Source organism: Manduca sexta, chromosome 18 (assembly GCF_014839805.1).
Source record: "Manduca sexta isolate Smith_Timp_Sample1 chromosome 18, JHU_Msex_v1.0, whole genome shotgun sequence".
Classification (NCBI taxonomy): Eukaryota; Metazoa; Arthropoda; class Insecta; order Lepidoptera; family Sphingidae; genus Manduca; species Manduca sexta.
Window position 1 is genome coordinate 203,627 of NC_051132.1, and position 21,697 is coordinate 225,323.

At 32.7% G+C, this 21,697-nt stretch overlaps 1 protein-coding gene across 1 annotated transcript in view; it reads right to left on the reverse strand.

Annotated features, from left to right (window-relative positions):
• Positions 1-16,382: 16,382 nt before the first annotated feature.
• Positions 16,383-21,697, reverse strand: part of LOC115443370 (dopamine receptor 1) — a 109,446-nt gene continuing 104,131 nt past the window's right edge. The window contains exon 9 of the mRNA XM_030168745.2: positions 16,383-21,459. Coding sequence (XP_030024605.1) covers positions 21,364-21,459 — 96 coding nt within the window. The 3' untranslated portion in view covers positions 16,383-21,363. The remainder of the gene's footprint in view (positions 21,460-21,697) is intronic.

Sequence of the window (21,697 nt, forward strand, 5' to 3'; positions counted from 1 at the left end):
ACGGGACTATAATTTGAATATATTAATGAAGAAATGGGTGTGTTTCCTTAGTTTTAAATGCATTAACTTAGATTTTTAAGGCCTAAACTTCGTTTATTTTTATTTTTTTACTTATGAGATTGTAAAATTCATATAAGGTTGATAAACTTGAAAACCTATTTTATTAACATACTACTTCTATAGATAGGCTACGAAGGATAATGAAAGCATTAAGAAAGGTCATGTATTGTAGCTAAACCCAATTAATTAATGCTATGAACATTTCTACAACCATTTATTTTACTAGTCATTTCCTTTGTTCCCATAACGTTACGACTTAAGGTAATCAATCATAATATTTGTTATATTCCAACACAATCACCTTCATTTGTTGACAACTAGGGTAAATTATTTATGGTTGACCATTAAAATAGTGTTAATGAATCATCATTTTTATACAATTGAATGAGGTGATAAGTAGGGCGCTGCTTAATGGATTTTCTTCCTACCTACATATAATAATAAAACGCATTAAATACTTCGATAAACAGCGGACGAGGCGGGAAAGCGACACGACGCTGAACAGTTACAATTAGTTAATAAAGCATACGTCACATAGAGCCAAGCATTCGGAGCATTCGGAGCTCGATGACGTGCTCGAACTTTCTATGTTACATCTATACATATAAAAATGAATCTCTATTTCCTTTGATCATCGCATCACGCGTGAACGGATGGAAAATATCGCTAATTCTTTTTTTGTTGTGTTAAATATTGTCAGGAGAAGGTTCTTATGAAAGAAAAAAATAAGGAAACTGAGCGGAACATTAGAAAATTTAAGAAAACTTAACGACTATTTTCGTTTTGACAAATCGCGCGTGTGATCACTGTGAATGGTGACAGTTGTATTTTTTTTATTATTTCTGGATTAATAAAACATGTATTTTTAATTCTTCTGTATGTCACTAAAACTTTATCCACGCATGTCACTGAACTCCTCCTTAGCTGTTGGACAGATTTTGTTGTAATTTTGTGTGTTTTTCCGTCGGTCTCCGGGTGGTTCAGGTTACTACTACACTTAGTTGCGCTGTACTCGGGTTCTAGGACCTTATCTCCTTTTTAGAACAGAACAACGTCTGTCAGGGCCGCTAGTATATTTATATAATACAAGGTGTCCACGTCTCGCCAGCGTTGCGTTGCCGTCCCGTCCCGTCTGCTGTTTGTTGAAACCATTAGTTGTTTTACCATAGAATGTCACGTGGAACTGTCACGATCGTCGCTCGACTTTACCTAATCGAACATTAGTGTCGTGGCGTCGCGTCCACTGTTTGGTGAAACCTTAAATAATAGAGTACCTTATAACATGGCATTGTTATTGTCATCTTAGCCATTAGTTGTCACATCTTGCTATTTGAAGAGAGATTTAACGTAATAGAAAGTGAGACTAAACATAGTATAAGCGTTAGATTAAACAACTTTTATTAGTAAGGGCTTAGATGTTAGTGTTATATATCTAGTGGTCAGTACTATAATATACTAAGCAGAATAGAACTCCCTTTTTGCTGCTTGACAGCAGAAATAGATATAAAAGTACGAGTCTTGTAGAAACACGAGATTTAAAAACACAATAAGCTCTACGTAGTGGCAATACAATATATCTGGAATTCAACAACGTATGTACCGCAAACCACTTTATACAACGAATTCAAATATACATCGTAAGCTAGCAAAAGCGGGCCACTTTACCGAACTATTGAATTGTAGACGTACTTTGTAGATGTTAACAGAAATGGGAACGCGGCAAACAAAATCATAAAAATCGTAAAAAAATTTGTATTTGTAATTATGATTGTTTCAGAGAGGCCAATTGGGATAAACAAGAACCTATTTTATTAGGTCATAATTAAAGTTTATGTTGCACAATTACATAGTAGTTAAATGTTTCGACTGACGTAGAACTGTAACCCAACAGTACTGTACTGTTTCTACTGCTCGTCTTGTTATTTAAAGCAATAAAAAAAGAGATTTTAAATTTGGGCAACACTGAACGTCCACTAAGAGGGTTTTATGATGAAACAAATTTAACACTGTGAGGTGGTCTACAAAATCGCTGCCGTCAGATGGAAAATCAGCTGCTTTTGAAACTGTTTTAATGATAAAACGTTTACATAATTTATATTACATACGAACCGAACGATAAAATACAAAAGGCAAAAAGTTCCCGAATATCGATCTATATACCAAATGCTCTACAACTTTCCCTCCACAAAGGTAATTTAATAAAGTGAAAGGACATTTGACGAAAATTGTGAAGGTGCCTTTATGATATTTAGAGTGGAAATAATGGAGCCGATTACCGGCTCGAGGAATGCTGGCTTATTATAAATTAAGGCGGGCGACTTATTGCAAAAATGAAATTTTTATTTGACTCCTGGCCGTCGCATTCCTTGTCCTACAACATTTAATGCCTTCTTAAAGGACTTCGGTTTATTGAAGTTAAAAGTTATTAAAGTTGAGATTTCTTTGTTGTAAAATTAAAGGAAATTACGATTGCTCGTTAAAGGAACAGCGGTGAAGTTATTTCGTACAGTAATCATTTTATAAGGACTCATTAAACATAATATTTGTTGTAAATTTTATTATATTTCAGAAAAGTATAATCTCAATTGATCCCGTGCTAGAACTCCCTTTGATAATTTCTACGTCTCGGAACAATGTATTTACCATATTAAATTTTTTCGTGAGTTAAGACTTGAGTGTCCATAACTCTAGAGGCGTTAAATTAAGTTATAGGATAGCATAAAAAATAACAAGCTCTATAATTAATGCTGCTTTTTTAGTATTTAAACGCGTTAGTTTATGCAAATTGCAAGTGCTATTAGTTGATCGTAAATAAATAACTGGAACCCTAGTTTAACCAAAGTACATACATCAATATAATAGTATATTACATACCAAAATAATGTCTGGTAATGACTGCATCTGCAAAAAAAAAAAGCGGCGATAGCCTAGTTGGATGTGGAACGGACTGCCGAGACGAATGTCCGCAGGTTCAAATCCCAAGGGCACACACCTCTGACTTTTCTAAAAAAAAATCATGTGTGTATTCTTTGTGAATTTATCGTTCGCTATAACGGTGAAGGAAAACATCGTGAGGAAACCTGCACATCTGAGAAGTTCTCTATAGAAATTTCGAAGGTGTGTGAAGTCTACCAATCCGCACTAGGCCAGCGTGGTGGACTAAGGCCTAATCCCTCTCAGTAGTAGAGGAGGCCCGTGCTCAGCAGTGGGCAAGTATATAATACAGGGCTGATATTATTATTATACAATGACTGCATCAACAATTTGGAACCATATCCTTTGTTTTTCCGCCTAATAATAATGAACAAAGGCCAATTCTTATTGCTAAGAATTGGCCTTTGTTCATTATTATCAAATATGTTGCGAATTCGGAACCATATCGGATACCATTGAGTTGTACGGGCATATTGTTTCACGTTATTTTTTTATCCACAGTACAATATGTGGTTCCCTAATTATAATACGCTCAAACATAATATTGAGAGGGTTGTTGTAATAACGCTGCTAATTGTCTATTGGAATAGACATAAGGTATATAATTATCTAAACTTTTAAATAACTTGATTTCGGTTGATGAATGAATTAAATCAATGAATTGACAGAAACAAAGCCCTCATTTATTGGACGAAGGCAATATACGATTATATTTCGTTTTTTCACTCGATTATTTATTCTTTGTTTAATCATTACTATCACGGGGGCCGTAACCAACATTCCCTTCTACAATCGATAACGTTAAAAGGCAACAAAAATGTATGAGAATGAGTAATGACATATCTAAGCGATAGACTTATCGATCGGATATGTCATTCCCATATTATTTGAATTCAATTAGCAACGATTGTAAAAAGACGTCTTGGCTGCGATCTCAGTAGTCATATTAATTTGTTTAACGTATAGTCATAGGTAAGTATGACTTCTTGCTTTCTACAATCGTTAACGCTAAAAGGAAACAAAAATGTATGGTAATGACATATCCAAGCGATAGACTTATCGATCGGATATGTCATTCCCATATTTTTTTGTTATCTATTAGCGTCAACGATTGTTAAAAGGGTGTCTTGGCTGTGGCCCCAGTAGTCATATAAATTTGTTTGGCGCACAGCCACAGGTAAATATGCCTCCGTGCTATGACCATAAGGTGCTATGACATACCTTACCATCGGTAAGACAAAGCCACAATTGGATGTACGCGGGCAATGGTGCAACTGACAAATAAGGTTTTGTCGCGCCAATAAATTAAAAAAAACACACTAATGAGACTGAACTTGATGGGTGACTTGTTCCTCCAAATAAAAAGATGTTTTTAAGGCACCTTAGCATACTTAACTTATTTTAAGAACTTTTTACAAGTGTGCCCTTGTCACACCGAAGATACGATACATCAATTTTTTTTTTCTTTTAGAACGGCCAAGTGACTTCCCTGCACCTTATGTGTTACTGTTACTGTTTATCACTGTTACACCTAACACGTGTGACGTATGACGTTATCACCACGCCAGTAGGGAGAAATCGACCAGAAATATAATTCTCGATTGCCATAATTATGCCGATCTGGCCAATTCCAGCTACATGTTCGCTTACATACCCATGGAAGTTTGCTTCCAGTATGCAGTTACTTAGAAAGTTACCGAACAATATGCATCTTACGGCTTATAATATCCTTGTACTAAGTTTCAATCACTTAACTTGTTCAATAGAAGCCTTATGCTAAAGGATTTTGCAGAGAGTAAACTAATCTTAGTTTTAGCTCGGTAAAGGAATTTCCGCGGACGTAGCCGCGTGCAAAACAGAGTTTCAATTATTTTTTGGTAGTAACATGTTACATTCCGTTCATATACAGCAATATTTTGCTTTTATATTCATCTTTTTAACTATGGATATATATTGTATACCAAATATAGGTGTCTATTGAATATTAAAAATGCGAATGATTGCAAAAAAAATTGGATGTTTGTTAGAAGCAAGCGTAGGTATCAACCATTGAGTGAAATTGGATAAAATTCGGTACACAAATACACTATGTCCTCAATTATATTACTACTTTTATTACGGTAATTTGCACCAGTGGAAACTATTTGAATTTCTTAATCTGAATTTCGAAATAGATGGCGCTGGCATCGTACAGATGGCGATGGATCGTTAAAGTGATTTAGGAAACCTTGTCATTTCAAACAGATTTTAACCGTTGTAAAGAGTTACCACGCAAGCAAAGCCGCGAGCAACACCTAGTTAATCCATAAATATAATCTTCCAAAACAATCAAATTTATCATGATGAATAAGTAAAAATTTTCTCGATGACAACTCGTGCTCGTGAAAGTCTATTTAGTCGATAAAAGTGACGGAAGCTTGAATATTTTTTCTGACATAACATACAACGTCGTGAAATTAATAAATGTGCCTAATATAAATTCATCCACCACACTCTCTGGTGACATTGAAAATGGGTCAAAGAAAATATAAGGACTCAGACATTCTTTATAAAGTCTGTAACTTTATTTTAAACAACATCTAAGTCAAATTTGGGAGGAACACAAGTTTTGGATAATTTTAATATATGTCGTAAATTATAAATTATAATTATCACAATACTAACTTTTAATTCAAATCTAATCTAAAGTCATTTAAATTAATTTTGGGCCATAATTGTTTATTTTTATTAGCTATCGAAAGACAACTACATGTAATGCTACTAAACTCATACACTTACCCATAGACAGTTTTGCTTTATAGGGGAACCCATTACATCTTATTGTAAGTAGAATAGGGTCCAGATAGTGTCGACTGACGAGAGTCGATTACCCCCCGCCAGGTGACACAATTAAACCGGCTAGTTTGAATTAATCGAAGTTCTAACAAATTATTGTTTCCTTCCATGAAATGATTTGAGACTCCACAAGATAAATTACCGTTTATATTACACACACATCATGCATTTATCCCCGAAGGGTTATGCCTATGCATAAACCATGCATAGGCATAACCCTTTGTTGCATCTATATGCAACCAGGGCACAAGTGTGTTTCATCCCATGATGTGACAGCGGGCAAGTATATCGCCATATCGGGCACAAATTCTAGAATCCAGGGTGATACTGAGCAGAAAGACACAAATATCCCTTTGCCCGACCTGGAATTCAGATGGCCTCATAGCGCTGCCGTACTACGAATGCGGTACAACTACGCCACCGAGGTAGTCTGTTTATATTATTTATAAATGAAATAACCTAAGCAAGGGCCTTAGTTACTAGTGACTAAGATAACGTCCACGTTATTACGTTTACTGAATCGAATAATTGGCAGCAATTTCCGCTATATCCGATACACTGTCCCGCTAGCTATAAATTAATTGATTTCCTCTCCACGGACCCTCACGGCGCTGTGAACACATATAATCAACACCCTTAACTTAACGGGTTTCTTTAGAGCATTTTCTTGTAATTCTCTAGAGTTTCTCCTTATGAAACTATAAGAATGATTTGATTTGGAACTACCTTGTGTTTATTTTAAAGACTATATATATGATTATACATCTGCAAGTTTAGTAAGGATTTTTTTATATATTTCTGCAAGTTTTTTTAACAATATTAGGAAATGTTTTTTTTTTTATGTATTTATGGAGCTTCGTACAACAATGTCGCTCCATACGTCTGCTTTCATTAGTGTTTACTCAGTATTTCTGCTTTTAATTTTTTGTTAACAACTCCTTAGCCTCTTCTAACGCAAAAGCCGACAAACTATTTATGTTGTCTACATTGACACCTAAGGTACGAGGTCTACACCGCATACACTGCGATGGAATATAGTGTACGTCGTCTATCACTCCACAGAAGTAGTTTTAGGTATTTGGATTCTGGTAATCCTGGCAAATGGTGAAGTCACTCTGGTATAATTGTGTATACTAGCGAGGAGTGATCATCCATTGTCAGTCGATATTATCTGATGGTTAATGGAGTAGGGTTGACGTCAATTTGGTATTCCTGTAAAAATATTTATTGGAATAAATATTATACTCGAATATAATTGATTTGTTGTTGGATTTGCACATACTATGAACGATCTTTATCTACTTGGGCCTACATAGCAATTGTTCATCGATTTTTCATTCCTTAGCTTATAATACCCGATGCTTGTTGATTATAGCTGATCTCGTTTTGTTTCTCAAATTTTCTGTTAAGGCACAAAATCAAATAAATTAAAATAAATACCGATTTTTCTCAAACAAACGAATGTTACTCATTCCCGCAACAGGACGTAGTGAATGAGCGGAGCTAGCACTGTTTACGACGAGAATAAAACACCCGTAAAAGAAGGATTTACCCTTCGCTTACCCGCAACAAGAAGTGCCTTGTAATTTACTATGTACGTATTTCTTTCCACTTTTTTGGTGCTAACGAATAAGGAAATAGAAGGAAAGTTTTGTTGCGGTAAAATCATTGTTAATATTTGTAGTTTTTTAGTAGTGGAGAGGCCTGTTTTCACAATTGGAATAGTATACAGGGTGATTTTGATATTGCTTTAACAAATGAAATCATATACTCGTCATTACCCGTGATAACATTGTGCCAAAAATTATCCATGAATAATGCAGCTTTACACCAAATATATTCGTTTTACTTTTTTGACTTTTTGATTATTTTGTAGTTTAGAGCTAATTTAGTGTGTTCGTGAGTGTATTTCTCTTAGAGTAGTAATAATGGCATTAGGACGGTTAAAATTAAAATTACTCTTTATTAATATTTATTTTGTTTGAAACTCACACTTCATATTTTACATGTGATGTTCGAATAATTTATTGTATTTTCTGGAAGATAAGAATGTGGTAGAACGAATTTACAAACTATCGGCCTCTTTCTAATATTACTATAACATCAGCCCTATATTAAATACTGTCCTACTGTTGGGCACGGGCCTCCTCTACTACTGAGACGGATTAGGCCTTAGTCCACCACGCTGGCCCAGTGCGGATTGGTAGACTTCACTCACCCTCGAAAATTCCTATAGAGAATTTCTCAGATATGCAGGTTTCCTCACGATGCTTTCCTTCACTATTAAAGCAAGCAATAATTCACAAAGAATACACCCATATTTTTTTAGAAAAGTCAGAGGTGTGTGCTCTTGGGATTTTTTCCTGCAGACAATCGTCTCGGCAATATTACTAAATGAATTGCCATATAGTAATATTATAAAGAGGCTGATTATCAATAGCCGACATTACATTGATATTGGTCAATGTAAAAACTGCGGCTATTGTTGAGAAGTGCGGAAGTAGTCACTAACTGTTGTAATAGTGCGTGTGATGAATTTATAATAAAAACAGAAAGAGCAGTTTAGTCAATCTGTAGAGTTTACTCACTCACTAGGTACCTTTTTTAGAAAAACAAAACACATCAATGAATGTAATATACTTTTTTATTCGGAAGAATAAACAACTTAGTTTTATATGTTAATACATTTGCTAAAAAAACAGGAATTTGCACGTAATACCAGCACAAAAACTGGAAACTAACGCTAACGTCACAAGAACGCAATTTACCTTCAAAACTGCGAGACGTATTAAAGTGATTTAGACTTCATTCACAACTTGTCTTGTTTCTGACAGAACATTCAGAGTATAAATCTAAGCGTAATAAATGTAGGCTCTGCTAGTAGTGTACTTTACTTGTCGGGCCGAATGAAAGCAATTTATTACGAATAATTTAATTTCGGTGAAATAATGTGAAATATAAATGATTTATTTGCAAGTAGATTGTATGTTATCAATATGATTGATTGTTGAATTAACTGTTTTATCAATCTTAATAAAGGATTTTTATTTATTTTCACGTGTTTTTAATATTATATTATCATTGAAGAGGTAGACAATGATACTTCTTTTTGAAATCCCAAGCTTCATCATATTAAACTGAGTAACATATAAATATCAATAGAAAAAATAACTTAGGTCATCATATTTTTAAACGGACTAATGAAATATGAAGCAACTTTAAAAAGAACTTAGGTCATAAATCGTTGAGAAACCATCGCCTCTGAAGTCCAAATAACCAATAAACCCAATAATGGCTAAACTAATAGAAAAAAGCGGCGATAGCCTAGTTGGTTGTAGAACGGACTGCCGAGACGGATGTCCGCAGGTTCAAATCCTAAGGGCACACACCTCTGACTTTTCAAAAAAAATATGTGTGTATTCTTTGTGAATTATCGCTTGCTTAATGGTGAAAGAAAAACATCGTGAAGAAACCTGCATACCTAAGAAGTTCTCTATAGGAATTTCGAGGGTGTGTGAAGTCTACCAATCCGCACTAGGCCAGTGTGGTGGACCAAGGCCTAATCCCTCTCAGTAGTAGAGGAGGCCCGTGCCCAACAGTGGGAAAGTACTATAATACAGGGCTGATAATAATAATAATAGAAAATAATATTATAAAACTGGCAAACGAAATCCAAGTAAATATAAATTGCTGAAAAACCATCGCCTCTAAACCCAAAGTAACCAATAAACCCACTAACGGCTAAACTAAAATTATAAAACTGGGAAACAAAATCCAAATTTACCTTGATTTTAATTTTGAACCAATTTTTTTCCTTTGAATGTACGCTGGATAAATTTATAGCCGAGGAAGTACAGCGACCGGAGCTAGTACCGCGAAGTGTAAACAATAACTTGTTTCTTCATGTTTTATTTACGAGTTTATATTAATTTTACATTCTAGCTATTATTAGAGTTTGAAAACAATGGTAGAGGATGGTTGCCTTAATTTTAATATAGTGAATATTATATATACAAATATTATTATTTCAAACAAATGTGTGACAGTTTTTCGGGATAAAAAGTAGATCGTAGCGCTCAGAAGTAATGTAGCTTCCCATTAATGAAAAAATAAACAAAATCGGTTTAGTAGTTCCTGAGATTAACGCGTTCATACAAAATATTCAGCTTTATACGTTAGTATAGCTTACTTAACATACTATATTGAAGTATAACATTCGGAAATAAATGTTAAATCGGAAATACATTTATAATTTTATTATTTTTTAAGAAAATAAACTATTCACTTGAGGCAAGCGCCCAACAATTTTAAAAAAGGAACACTACAATTATAATACATTGCTCCATCGATCTCTTCCAGACAACCTTCCCGTAAGTATTTAAAAGCTTTTCCGTACAAATATTAAGCATGACATTTGCCGATAAGCGGAAAGTGGTGCGGATGTGAAATATTTTGCAAAAGAATACAAAGTGCATAATGCACTGGAAAAAGGATTGACAATTTGCTTACCTTAAAATAAAGTTTGCTTCATTAGTTCAAATAAAAAGCGAAACAATGTTTGTCAAAGAAAAATACTTTCCGAGTATTAGTTGAAGCACATACGTCTATTTGTTGTCGAAAGGCCTTACATTATATCAAGTTGATAGATGCTTGAGCAATTTGGCATCTTTCAGCAACTGTTAGTTTTAAATCTATACATCGATTCTCTGCAAATTGACTATATGAAAGTTAGATATTCATAATCTTACTATGGTTCCAAAGATCGGAATTCATGACACATCTATGACGTAATATAACCTATTGAGGTGTCTAAAATGTTACAATTAGTAATAATCATGCAAGGTTACCAAAATAAGAGTACAGTGCTGGATTCTTGGTCTAATCCAGGCAACATAAGGTCCCACTTCAGCCATTTCGGAAGACTGTTTCCAAAAAGGTCGTAAATAATCGTAATGAAGCAAAAATAACACATTCAGGTAAAACAGAAAATTTAAGCCATGGAAATTCATAATAAGTGAGTACTTTAAATTACTATAAATAGAACCCCAACATCTTAAAATTTTAATACAAATAAAAGCTATAGGTACAATCAGCCTCAAAAGCAGCTGAAATAATTCAAAATTTCAAATATCTGTAAAACTTCCGAGACCGTATGAATCATATTTTTTTCTTTTCTAAAAAAAACTTCAAACGATTTACTTAATATCAGATAGAGAAAAAAATAATATTTCGATTGAGTTTATGTGTAAAAGAATTTTGAAGTTTTGAATTCGTTCAGTTTCTTTTGTTGCTGTCTGTACAAGAGACCAGTCTCGGCCCAAGTACTTACGTAAAATTTATTTTCACGAGTAATCCCAGCGGGGTTTTATAGCCGATGTCTACGCAGCTCAGTACGAGCGCCGTACAGTTGACCCTCTTGATGTGAGTGGGTTAAGTCTTGTATTGCTTTATAAAAGTGTAGTTGAACCACGGCGTACAAATGATCTAACCTACAAATTCAAAATTGAAAATGATTTTGAAGTATCGAAAATTATTGCATAATACAAGAAATAGATTTGGTAATGTCTTATTTCTAGTTACGTTGCTACAATATATTAAGTTTTTGTTATGAAATAATACGGATTATTTTAACTGATTTCAAATAAACAGGGTGGAGAAAGATTTGACGTGGATTTTTAAAAATATTTGTTAAAAATTTGATTCCGATTTTGAACATTGTTTTTTTATTTGAAAGAGTACACTTCCAAATTGGTCCCATAGTTTTTTATCGTTTTAGTACGATTTTTAAACTTAAGTAACTGAAATAAGTATTTCGTCTAAGTTAACGATATTGTGAATTCTGCTTACCTGTGACCTCTTTCGTCGTGTCTTTGCGTTGGTTTTTGGTTGAGTCTACTTCTTACGCAGACATATATAAATATGTATAGCATCACACTTTTCCCCTCAACGGTAGGCAGAGGTGTAACACCTCAGCGCGATAGCCGTACCACGTGTGCAACACTCAAAAAATAGCGTAACCTAAGAGAAACGGTTGTAAGATTCGAACCCGCGACCTCTCGGTCCTCAAATGCACGATACAGAGACTATAGTGTCTCTGCAAACAGTTACTTTTAGTAAACTCACACAAATACTTGAATATTCAACATAATAATTCCCAAACGCCCAACCGTACACAGAATGGAATTCGAAGATTATTGGTATTCGACAGACATCCGATATGGAATAACTGAATGGGTACAGCATTATACGGAAAATTCGACTAAAGCTGTGTTTATACCGCGGTCTATATATTTGATGTTACAGAAATATGCTTAGTGCTTACACTAAGTTGTGAACAAAGGTTTAATTGTTCCTTGCATTCTGATGTGATTCTAGATGTATATAATTATTATATGTATTAAAATTTAAAGGATTCAGATAAATCTTTTAAATTATATTTCAGAGGATAACTTACTTGTTTCCTGAAATTTACATACATAAAGTGTAAATTATTAATGACAATTATATATTAGTTTATTACTTTGAATTATATTTTGCCATAATATCTTCATATTCTGCTCAAATAAAAATTATTTTTTATTTTATATTTATACATTTTATATGAAAAAATAATAATCATATGTATACCAACTTACACAAAAATCACGTACCAACATTAAGGAAAATCAGGGTATAGCAATATCAAAAGCAACAAAATCTAGATTTCGGTACGCCTAAAAATATAAAGGCTTAATGTGCGTTGTTGTACAATGCACGTGTGCCGAAGTTTAATGGAAAATGTCGTACCAAAAGTGAAATATCAATAAAAATATCGAAATACTTCTTTTTTATAACATTATCACAATACATTATTATTTTAGCAAGTTCCTGATGACTATATTATTAATGATGATTACATTCATATAGAAATATTATGGTGTTCGTTACACTTTAGAATATCAAGATAAAACGGTTAACTATTTTTTATTAAAATGGAAGATAATAGTGAAATAAACAAAATGATTTATTAAATTAAACTATTTTACCGATTTTATCGCGGTTATAATATTTTTTAGACTTTCCAGCCTTCATGGTCACGTTAAACATAAGAAATCAAAATGATTTCTTTTAAAATTTGTCTATGGTTACGTAAATAAATCTAATAAAGGCATTATATAATATGATTTGTCGTAATATTTTCTATGATTATTGATTAATCATCATCATCATCAGTCGCAGGATGTCCACTGCTGAACATGGGCCTTCCCCAAAGATTTCCAGATCGACTCATTAGAAGCGACCTGCATCCAGCGACCTCCTGCGAATTTATTGCGTCATTGATTATTATTATTTACTAGCTGACCCGACAGACGTTGTCCCGTCTTAACTATGTATTGGCAGCGCGCATTCTGTCAATCGCTGAAATTAACTTTTCTTAAGTTTTCTAACGTTCCGCTCAACTTCCTTAATTTTTTCTTTCATAAGATCCTTCTCCTGGCAATAACAAACACAACAAAAAAATATAGTGAAATCGGTCCAGCCATTCACGCGTGATGACGTGACCAAGTGAAATAGGGATTCATTTTTATATATATAGATTAGCAATAAATGATTGCTATATTAAAATTATAAATCAGTTTTACAGATACATGAAATACGTGACCTAAAACTGACAAAATAATTTGTTATTTTCATTCAGCATTCCTGTAGCTGAAAAATGTAAATTTTTTTTTGAATTGTATGTTCAAGAATTTTATTACTTTTAATATAGTCGAATGAATATCGTTTGAAATATGTTTGGTACGTATATATTAAAAATATAGCTTTTTATACGGGCGCGAGAGGGTGACCCCACTACACCTGATGGTAAGTGGAGTGGGGTCCAAGAGAATGTTGACTGACGAGAAATGATTACCCCTCGACAGCCGACACAATTATGCCGGCCTGTTGGAACCGGATATATAGAGACTGATCCCGGGATGCAACTCATCTACGTGGCCCATCAAGGCCACATTATGGCGGGTTTTAAAAATCTTGTGTGCAGTGGTCGCTATTAGGACGGATATAAAGTATATCCTACCACCAGCAATATAGCTGTAAGTTAAAGACTTGTTATTGCTTACCTATGTTATATGTATGTTTCCACGGCTCTTTAAATATTCTTATTGATGAAAACCTCTGAGATATACATCATGTGAATGATAAAGAAGGTAGCTTACGGTTTAAAGAGAAAGCATATACTTATATACTAGGTATTACTTACGGCTATGCCTCAAAACACTTTCCTATGATAGAAGTCTCACTGTGTTGGTAGTTTTTCCGGATAAGATATAGTCTGTATTACGTCTGAATAAGTAATTTTCTTTTAGTGATAGATTTAAAAAAATCGGGTAACTAGTTTTTGAGTTCACTAAATACAAAAATCAAATCTTTTCATCATTGTCATTAGAGCCGGAGATCAAATCCAAGACGTAGACGCAATAGTCCACTACGCCATCGAGTAATCGGTTTGTTCGTATCAAGATAAATTAATAAATAATACTCTTATTTCGACTTTAATATTAATTATTCTCTTTCATTTGATTTCTCATTAATTTTTTTACTGAAATCAAATGAAATTTCATGCTTTTTACACTCAGGTTCTCTTGAATATGAATGCGTAACCCAACTTTTGGATATTCAAAGGCAATAAAATCTACGAACCTCTATATTTTTTGTTAGAGCTTTCACATTTCATACGTAATATGGACTTTTGTAAACGTTTGCAAAAAGAATAATTCAGCTTAAATTAAGTGCGTCCCGCTCACGTTTTTACTTTTTTTTTTCTTTTTAGAGAACACACCGTTTAGAGTAAGTTACTCAGGTCTCGAATTCTTTAAATAGTTCTCCAAATGATTACTATCTTGTATTAAATATCTTCATTGTTAATTAAGCGTATTACATAGTTTACTATCTTAAATAATGTATTACAGATCTTCACAGTACGTTTAGTATTCGGCAGCATATACACATTGGCTTAAGAAAGAGATTATCGGCTTGTTTTCTCGGTAAGCTTTATGAGTATGGTATGTATCACGTGCATGAATTGTTCAAAACGGTTAGATAACGCCCCGATAAGCGTATTATTATTAACTAGCTTTTATTCTCCGCTTCGCTCGCATGAAAGTTTACCGGGATAAGAGTCCTGCTACATCGATATTTACTGCACATAAGTCAATGTCCCGCTATATATTTTCTCGGGATTAAGCCTATCTCCTCCCCAGTGTCACAAATTTTTATACCAATTTTCATCGAAATTTATTGCATTCAGACAGACGGACGCAGCGAGGGAGTTTTATAATCTATATATATAAAACAATCTTTATTTCCCTTGGTCATCGCATCACGCGTGAACGGGTGGAACAATTTCGCTAATTCTTTTTTTTTTGTATTAATTATTGTCAGGAGAAGGTTCTTATGAAAGAATAAATTAAGGAAGTTAAGCGGAACATTAGAAAATTTAAGAAAACTTAACGACACTATTAACTTTACATACCTGTCAGCGATTGACAGAATGCGCGCTGCAAATTCAATGTTAAGACGAGACAACATCTGTCTGGTCAACTAGTATTTAATGATTTTACTTTCTTGCTAGATATATTGAAGTAGTATTCATTTATTAGGTGACAACTGGCGTTTATACCGAAATATCTAAAATGCAAAGATCTCTATTTTAGACTTTAAATGCAGGAATTGCAGTCCCCGTATTTCCTATTACGGATTAAGCCTCGTTCATAGCACTTCGGGGCAGCTATATATAGTTCGAGAGTGCTCTAACAAGTGTCTGCACGTAGATTCCAACCTCCGTTTTCGCATTTCATTCGGTCCAGCGATATAAACGAAACAAATTTAATTGCATCTGAATCTAATTAATGCAATAACGAAACGCTTGTAAAATAAAACTTGAATGAAATGAATGGAACGGTAAATAAAACGGTTTAAATATTTATTTGAATAGAGTGAACTACTGCACGTTAAATTGATAAAAATAAATTACGAGCAGTTTAATTTCAATTGAAAGTTTTTATAATTTCTACGTCATATTTTATTATTAATAATATTTATTAGTAACTAGGCGTAGCTCGCGATTTTTCCTCTATTAAAGTCTTTTAATCTTTATAGTTATACATACTGCCACCTATTATAAATCAGTAAAAAAATTCAAATAATTTCTACTTCAGCAAATTAACTTGATAAAAGTCACCTATATGTTAATGCAAGACATGGTCTGTCCGTATGCCAAATTTCGTCAAAATGCATTCAGCAATCTTTGCGTTCACTATTAAGAAACATTCAAACATTTTCTCAAACCTTCGCATATATTATATGAAGTAAGTATAGTAAGAAGTAAAATAAGATTACCCATGGCATCCATGTAGGACTGTTCCTTTAATCTTCTCCCTATTTGATTTTTTTAATTCACCAATATAATTTCAAGTATTATTACTTAATTTTAGCTCTTGATAAGTTAAAATTTTGGTTCAGATTAAATAATACACATAAATTAATAATACACTTTATTTTCCACTAGAAATTCTTAATCAAACACCAGTTTCGGCCTTCCCTTTAAGGGCTAACGAAGCGGCCATAAGAAATACTGAGATCATAGAAAATATTATTTACAATTCAATAAACGCAATCATTGCTATCTTATAATTAAATTAATAACAAATTAGTATGACTAGATAACCAGAACGTGACTAGAACACTGAGCGAATGAATAACAAATTCCATATAATACTAATTTAATACACGTTTCAGTCAAATTAATTTATAAAATATAGGTATTTGGAAATATAATTTGGAATATCTGATGTTTACAAACATATATACCTATATTATCTAATCATGTTGAAGGAAAATATAATTTTAAGTATTGCTTAAATGTTTACAATCATATATGCTTATATGATCTAATCATTTTGACGAATTGCAAAAGGAATATTCAAAATGTTTTCAATTATATAGCGGATAGTGTACAAACGTTAGGGTCTAATACTGACAGGGTAGAGCATTATCTGTATGATATTTATGTCTATCAGAAATAAGATAGTTTTCACTAAACATGACCCAAAGACAGAGCTCTTACAAATTAGTTGATATACTATAAGAAATCAGAGATTATTCTACATTCCTTATACATAAATATATACATTTAAATTACTTTCTAATATATTTTTCTACTTGTTTTAACAAGATTTTGAATTAAACTTACCAATGTTTCATACCTGTACACGTTGTTATACGTTCTTAAATCCAAATATAAGCAATAATCTATAATAATTTTCCATTCATTCCGTTAGAATAAAAAATTGCTTAACCTCAAAATCACTATAATACAGTTTTTTTAAATAAAATACAGTCATTTCAACGAAAAAATATGAGTTTGTAGACTCATAACATTACACTCCTGAGTGAGATAACTTCATTACTTTATAGAATATATAAAGCGGCGAAAGGGCGCTTGAAATGGAAACTGCATTTTCAATAAAATTGATCGGGACTTGCTTCGAAAATCTGCCGTTTAATTGTCCATTTTCAATTTCTAACAGACATTTTAACTATAACCCCTAAAAATAAAACAATAAAGAAAAAACTGAATTAAGAATACATAGACTTCGTTAAAATAAAAACAATTATGCCATATTTTGAGTATTGGCGAATAGCTAGGCGAATCTTGATTAAAAAGTAAACCAACATATTTACTCCAACTCAAAAACTTCATGTTGTATTAACCTCATTCTACGACTTAGGATATCTATTGCTAACAAACCACAATGTGCTAATCTTATAGGGTTTTATACAATAATAATTATTGAAGAATGAAATATTTACACGTAATTAATTTATTTTGGAATGACAGAGTGATATGTGCTAAGATATAATTATTTGATTAATTGTAATAATTTACAAGATTTATTCTAATAAAGTTCATTAGCGCTTTTCCCCATTAAATTATTTAGCTTAATTAACCTAATTTATGAAAGGGAAAATACTAAGATACTAAACATAGTGGAATGAAAGTTGACAATGGACATTTATAGTTATAAGTATAATATGATATATTGCTGTTCATTAGTGTTACTAAATGATGTAAAATTCACTCCTGATTTTATCAAAATAGAAACAATCTACTTGACAATAATAATTCATAAGTACATCTAGTGTAATTTAATTTAATTTGTCAATTCAGACAAACCGCCGTTTTTCTTTACGATATTTCTTTTTTAAAATCCTATTTGGACTGCGATCATTGTATTTTCTTAGAAATGTTTAAAATTAAATAAAAGTTTTAAAAAAATATTATGATTAAATATATCTCAAATAGCGTTGCATGGCAAAAGTTCAGTTCATAGGTGGATATACCACTCTTACTAAAAATATCTTGTTACATTGAAAGGGAGAAACTCAATAACTGTTCACATGAATTCTGTATGAAAGTACACATTTACTTTTAAAAGTCGCTATGGCTGACTAGTTTGAAAGCAACGTAATATCTACAAGACTCATATAGAGAAGTTATTTTGCGCAAAGGCAATCGATGCTAGATATGATGAGCCAATGAACTTCCGAGAAAATACAAAAAAAGTAAAAAATTAAGAGGTTTTATTTTTTTGAATATGGTACGCGTGCATTCATTTTTCAAATACATTCGACGATTAATTTAAATGTTTGCTGTTTTAAAATTTTAGTTACACTATTTATAGTATTTTTAGTAAAGACAATATTCTCATGATGACCTAAGACAACACTATGTAAGTTATTCATGGAACCCCAGACGTTTCATCAAAAGATTTTTAAAATTTGCATACATACGAGATTTATGAAAAACATTGCTGTTATCTTATGTTCTACATACCGTATGTACCACTAATAAATTCATAGTTATTTTTAAACTTAATAGCGATGTGTTGATATTGGAAGCAATAAATTCCATATTGTATTGCGTGCTCTATAATGAACGGTAAATATTATTGATATATTGACAAGACATGTACACTTGTTCATTGTAAATAACATTATTCGCAATTGCATCCTACATTAAATACTTAATCATTAGCATTTAAAATTATTTGGCATAAACAAATCAGATTATAGAGTATACTATATCATGTCTTAAGTATAATATATTTATATTACTAATGATATTTACATAATTTTCAAATATACTATATTTACAAAAGTATCACAGGAGATTTATGTGAGATTAAATCGGAGACGTGCTATTGAATTCAACGAATTGACAGATGATTAGATATTAAAGTACTATTTCACAAGTTTGAGTAAATACTATTCGTCACAACAATGTATAAGCTGACCAAATACGAAAGTCGTACTCAAATCTATACTCCATAATAAAAGGTAAGAAAATGGGTAATATCTACATTACCTGTTTACAGCTGTCAAATAAAATTTACCTAAAACTTGTAAAAAGGCCCTTCCACATTTGAGATCCATTTACACTATTTATACATTGATTAGATATTTATTGCCGTAAATTATAGAAGGCTAAATATTTAGAATTAATAACCTATAACACTACATCAGAGTTTACTTCTCTTTAAGATTGTTTTACTAATAAAATTCTGTAAGTAACTAAATAACACAGCCAAACAAACATTTGTAGTATCAATTAGATAAAATGCGAAAACGACCAGTACCCAGATATGTAATAAAAACAAAAAAAATCCAATAAATTAAAATAATCTTAAAAATATTTTAACAAAATTTTACTGAGATCTCTCTTATCTCTAAACCGTAAGTCGGGCAAACTTGCATTTATATTTATTTTCTTAACAACTTTACCAAGAATGTGTTGTAACTATATTTATTAATATGTCAGAGATCGAGCTTATTTTTACTTTCGTAATGCGAGATATAGTTTACTGTGTAACAGAGTAGCCGCTATGCCTCAAGCGAGAATTACATACCTCCATGTTGAACACCTTGTAGAAACTATCAAGGATATGGTTGCGCCTTTTCATTGAGAGCGGTATATATTATAATGTGCAAAGAGTATTCATGTATTGAGTTGCAACCTCTGTACATTGCGGTGTGTGCTTTTAATAGCAGTTTGAATATGGAATGTTTTTGTAAAAATAATATGGCGAAAGTACCTACATATTATTGTAACAATGGAGTAATTACTTATTTTGTGAAATACAGAGTGTAATTGATTGTAATAATGGTATGGTGGAAGAACACGGAGTCCTGAACCTCCTAATCTAATATAGTTTTGAACAATTAGAAGCGTGATGATTGGAATTAAATTGTACTTTCAATGATTACTCTGTTTTGTTCGCATTACCTACGAAAAGCCCACATGGTAAGCAAAGATGGCATAAACCGACGATTACGATATCTACCCCGACAAATATATTAACATAAATTTAACATACGTTCCCAATATCTCTTACCGACACTCCGACCTCTTGCTTTTCACAATACACATTACGAAATGCTATATCGATATCAAATATTGTATTTGAATATACTCGTATGCGATACTTTATTAAGTTCGATTTATCGTTAGCATTATGAAATGTCATATGTGCATTAGCTTTCATTTTTAAATATAAGGTTGAATATATTATGATTAGGTCTATTGGGTACTTGACCAAGTTTAAATTTCTATTTTTTTTTAAATGATCACGGCAATGGCCCTACTGCACCTGATTGAATGTGAAGTGGGGCCAAATATCGACTGACGAGAGATGATTACTCCTCGGCAGTCGACACAATTATGCCGGCCTGTTGGAACCGGATATATACAGACTGATCACGGAACGCGACGCACTCACGTGAGCTACTATGGCGGGTTTTAACCCTTTATGTATGGTGATCGTTATCCGGGTGTATTAGCTTATCTGATTAATAAAAGGACGTTATTAATTACGCACATATAATAGTTCATACTGATTACGTTTTTAAAATATTTTATTCATGCATCTATTATACCTTACAATATAAACGATTTTATTGTTTCTAAATAGAACGAATTTTATATAAGATTACTTACACTCCTTATCCTCTATAGGCCCTATATAAGACTTGGTGCTATATAAAAATAGAGGCGGAATATCTAATTTGTAATTTAATATACTAGTAATAAACCTTGAACTAGTTCAAATAATACAAAGCATCCCAGTCACAAAGGCTGTAGATTCATATAAGCGAGTGAGATCTTTTTACAAGTCACTTATCGCTTGTTCGAATCTTTGGTCACAAAAGAAATGAGGTTCTTATAACAGGCCCATAGAGGATGAATTTTTGGATGAATATAAACATAGATATGCAAACATCGACCCTACATCCCTGCTTCAAATTTGATATCACCACAGGAATAATTCATTAATCCCCAAAGTATTTTCTTCGAATATTTAGTTTTCGGATTCTTGTTTATATTTCATCCAAATTTCGTTGATCTATACGTAATCTACTACGGAAAAAAGGCTTTGGGCACTAAACGACATCACTTTTGTCAAGTAGCCCGTTGTTGCTGGCGCCGTCTTCTTGTCAGATATGGTATTCTCGTAGTGGTCTTACCGATTCTGCTGAAGACCGTGGAGTAGGGTCAACCCCGGATAGACCTAAGGAACCGCTTCTACGTACCTGAAAAGATATCTAATGTCAATATTCTTCTTGGTGAGTGCCACAGTGTATTGACATGACCGTACTTTTAGTGGTTGACATGATCGTTATTATTATGCTGTTAAAGTTCAATGTTGATCAAAGATGTCCCATCGCTCGAGGGCCAATATCAAGCCGACGTGTCTTATTCCTTAGTAAGTTACCTACTACCAAATCCTGACTTGTTGAAACAAGTACTTATTAACAAAAATCATACTTG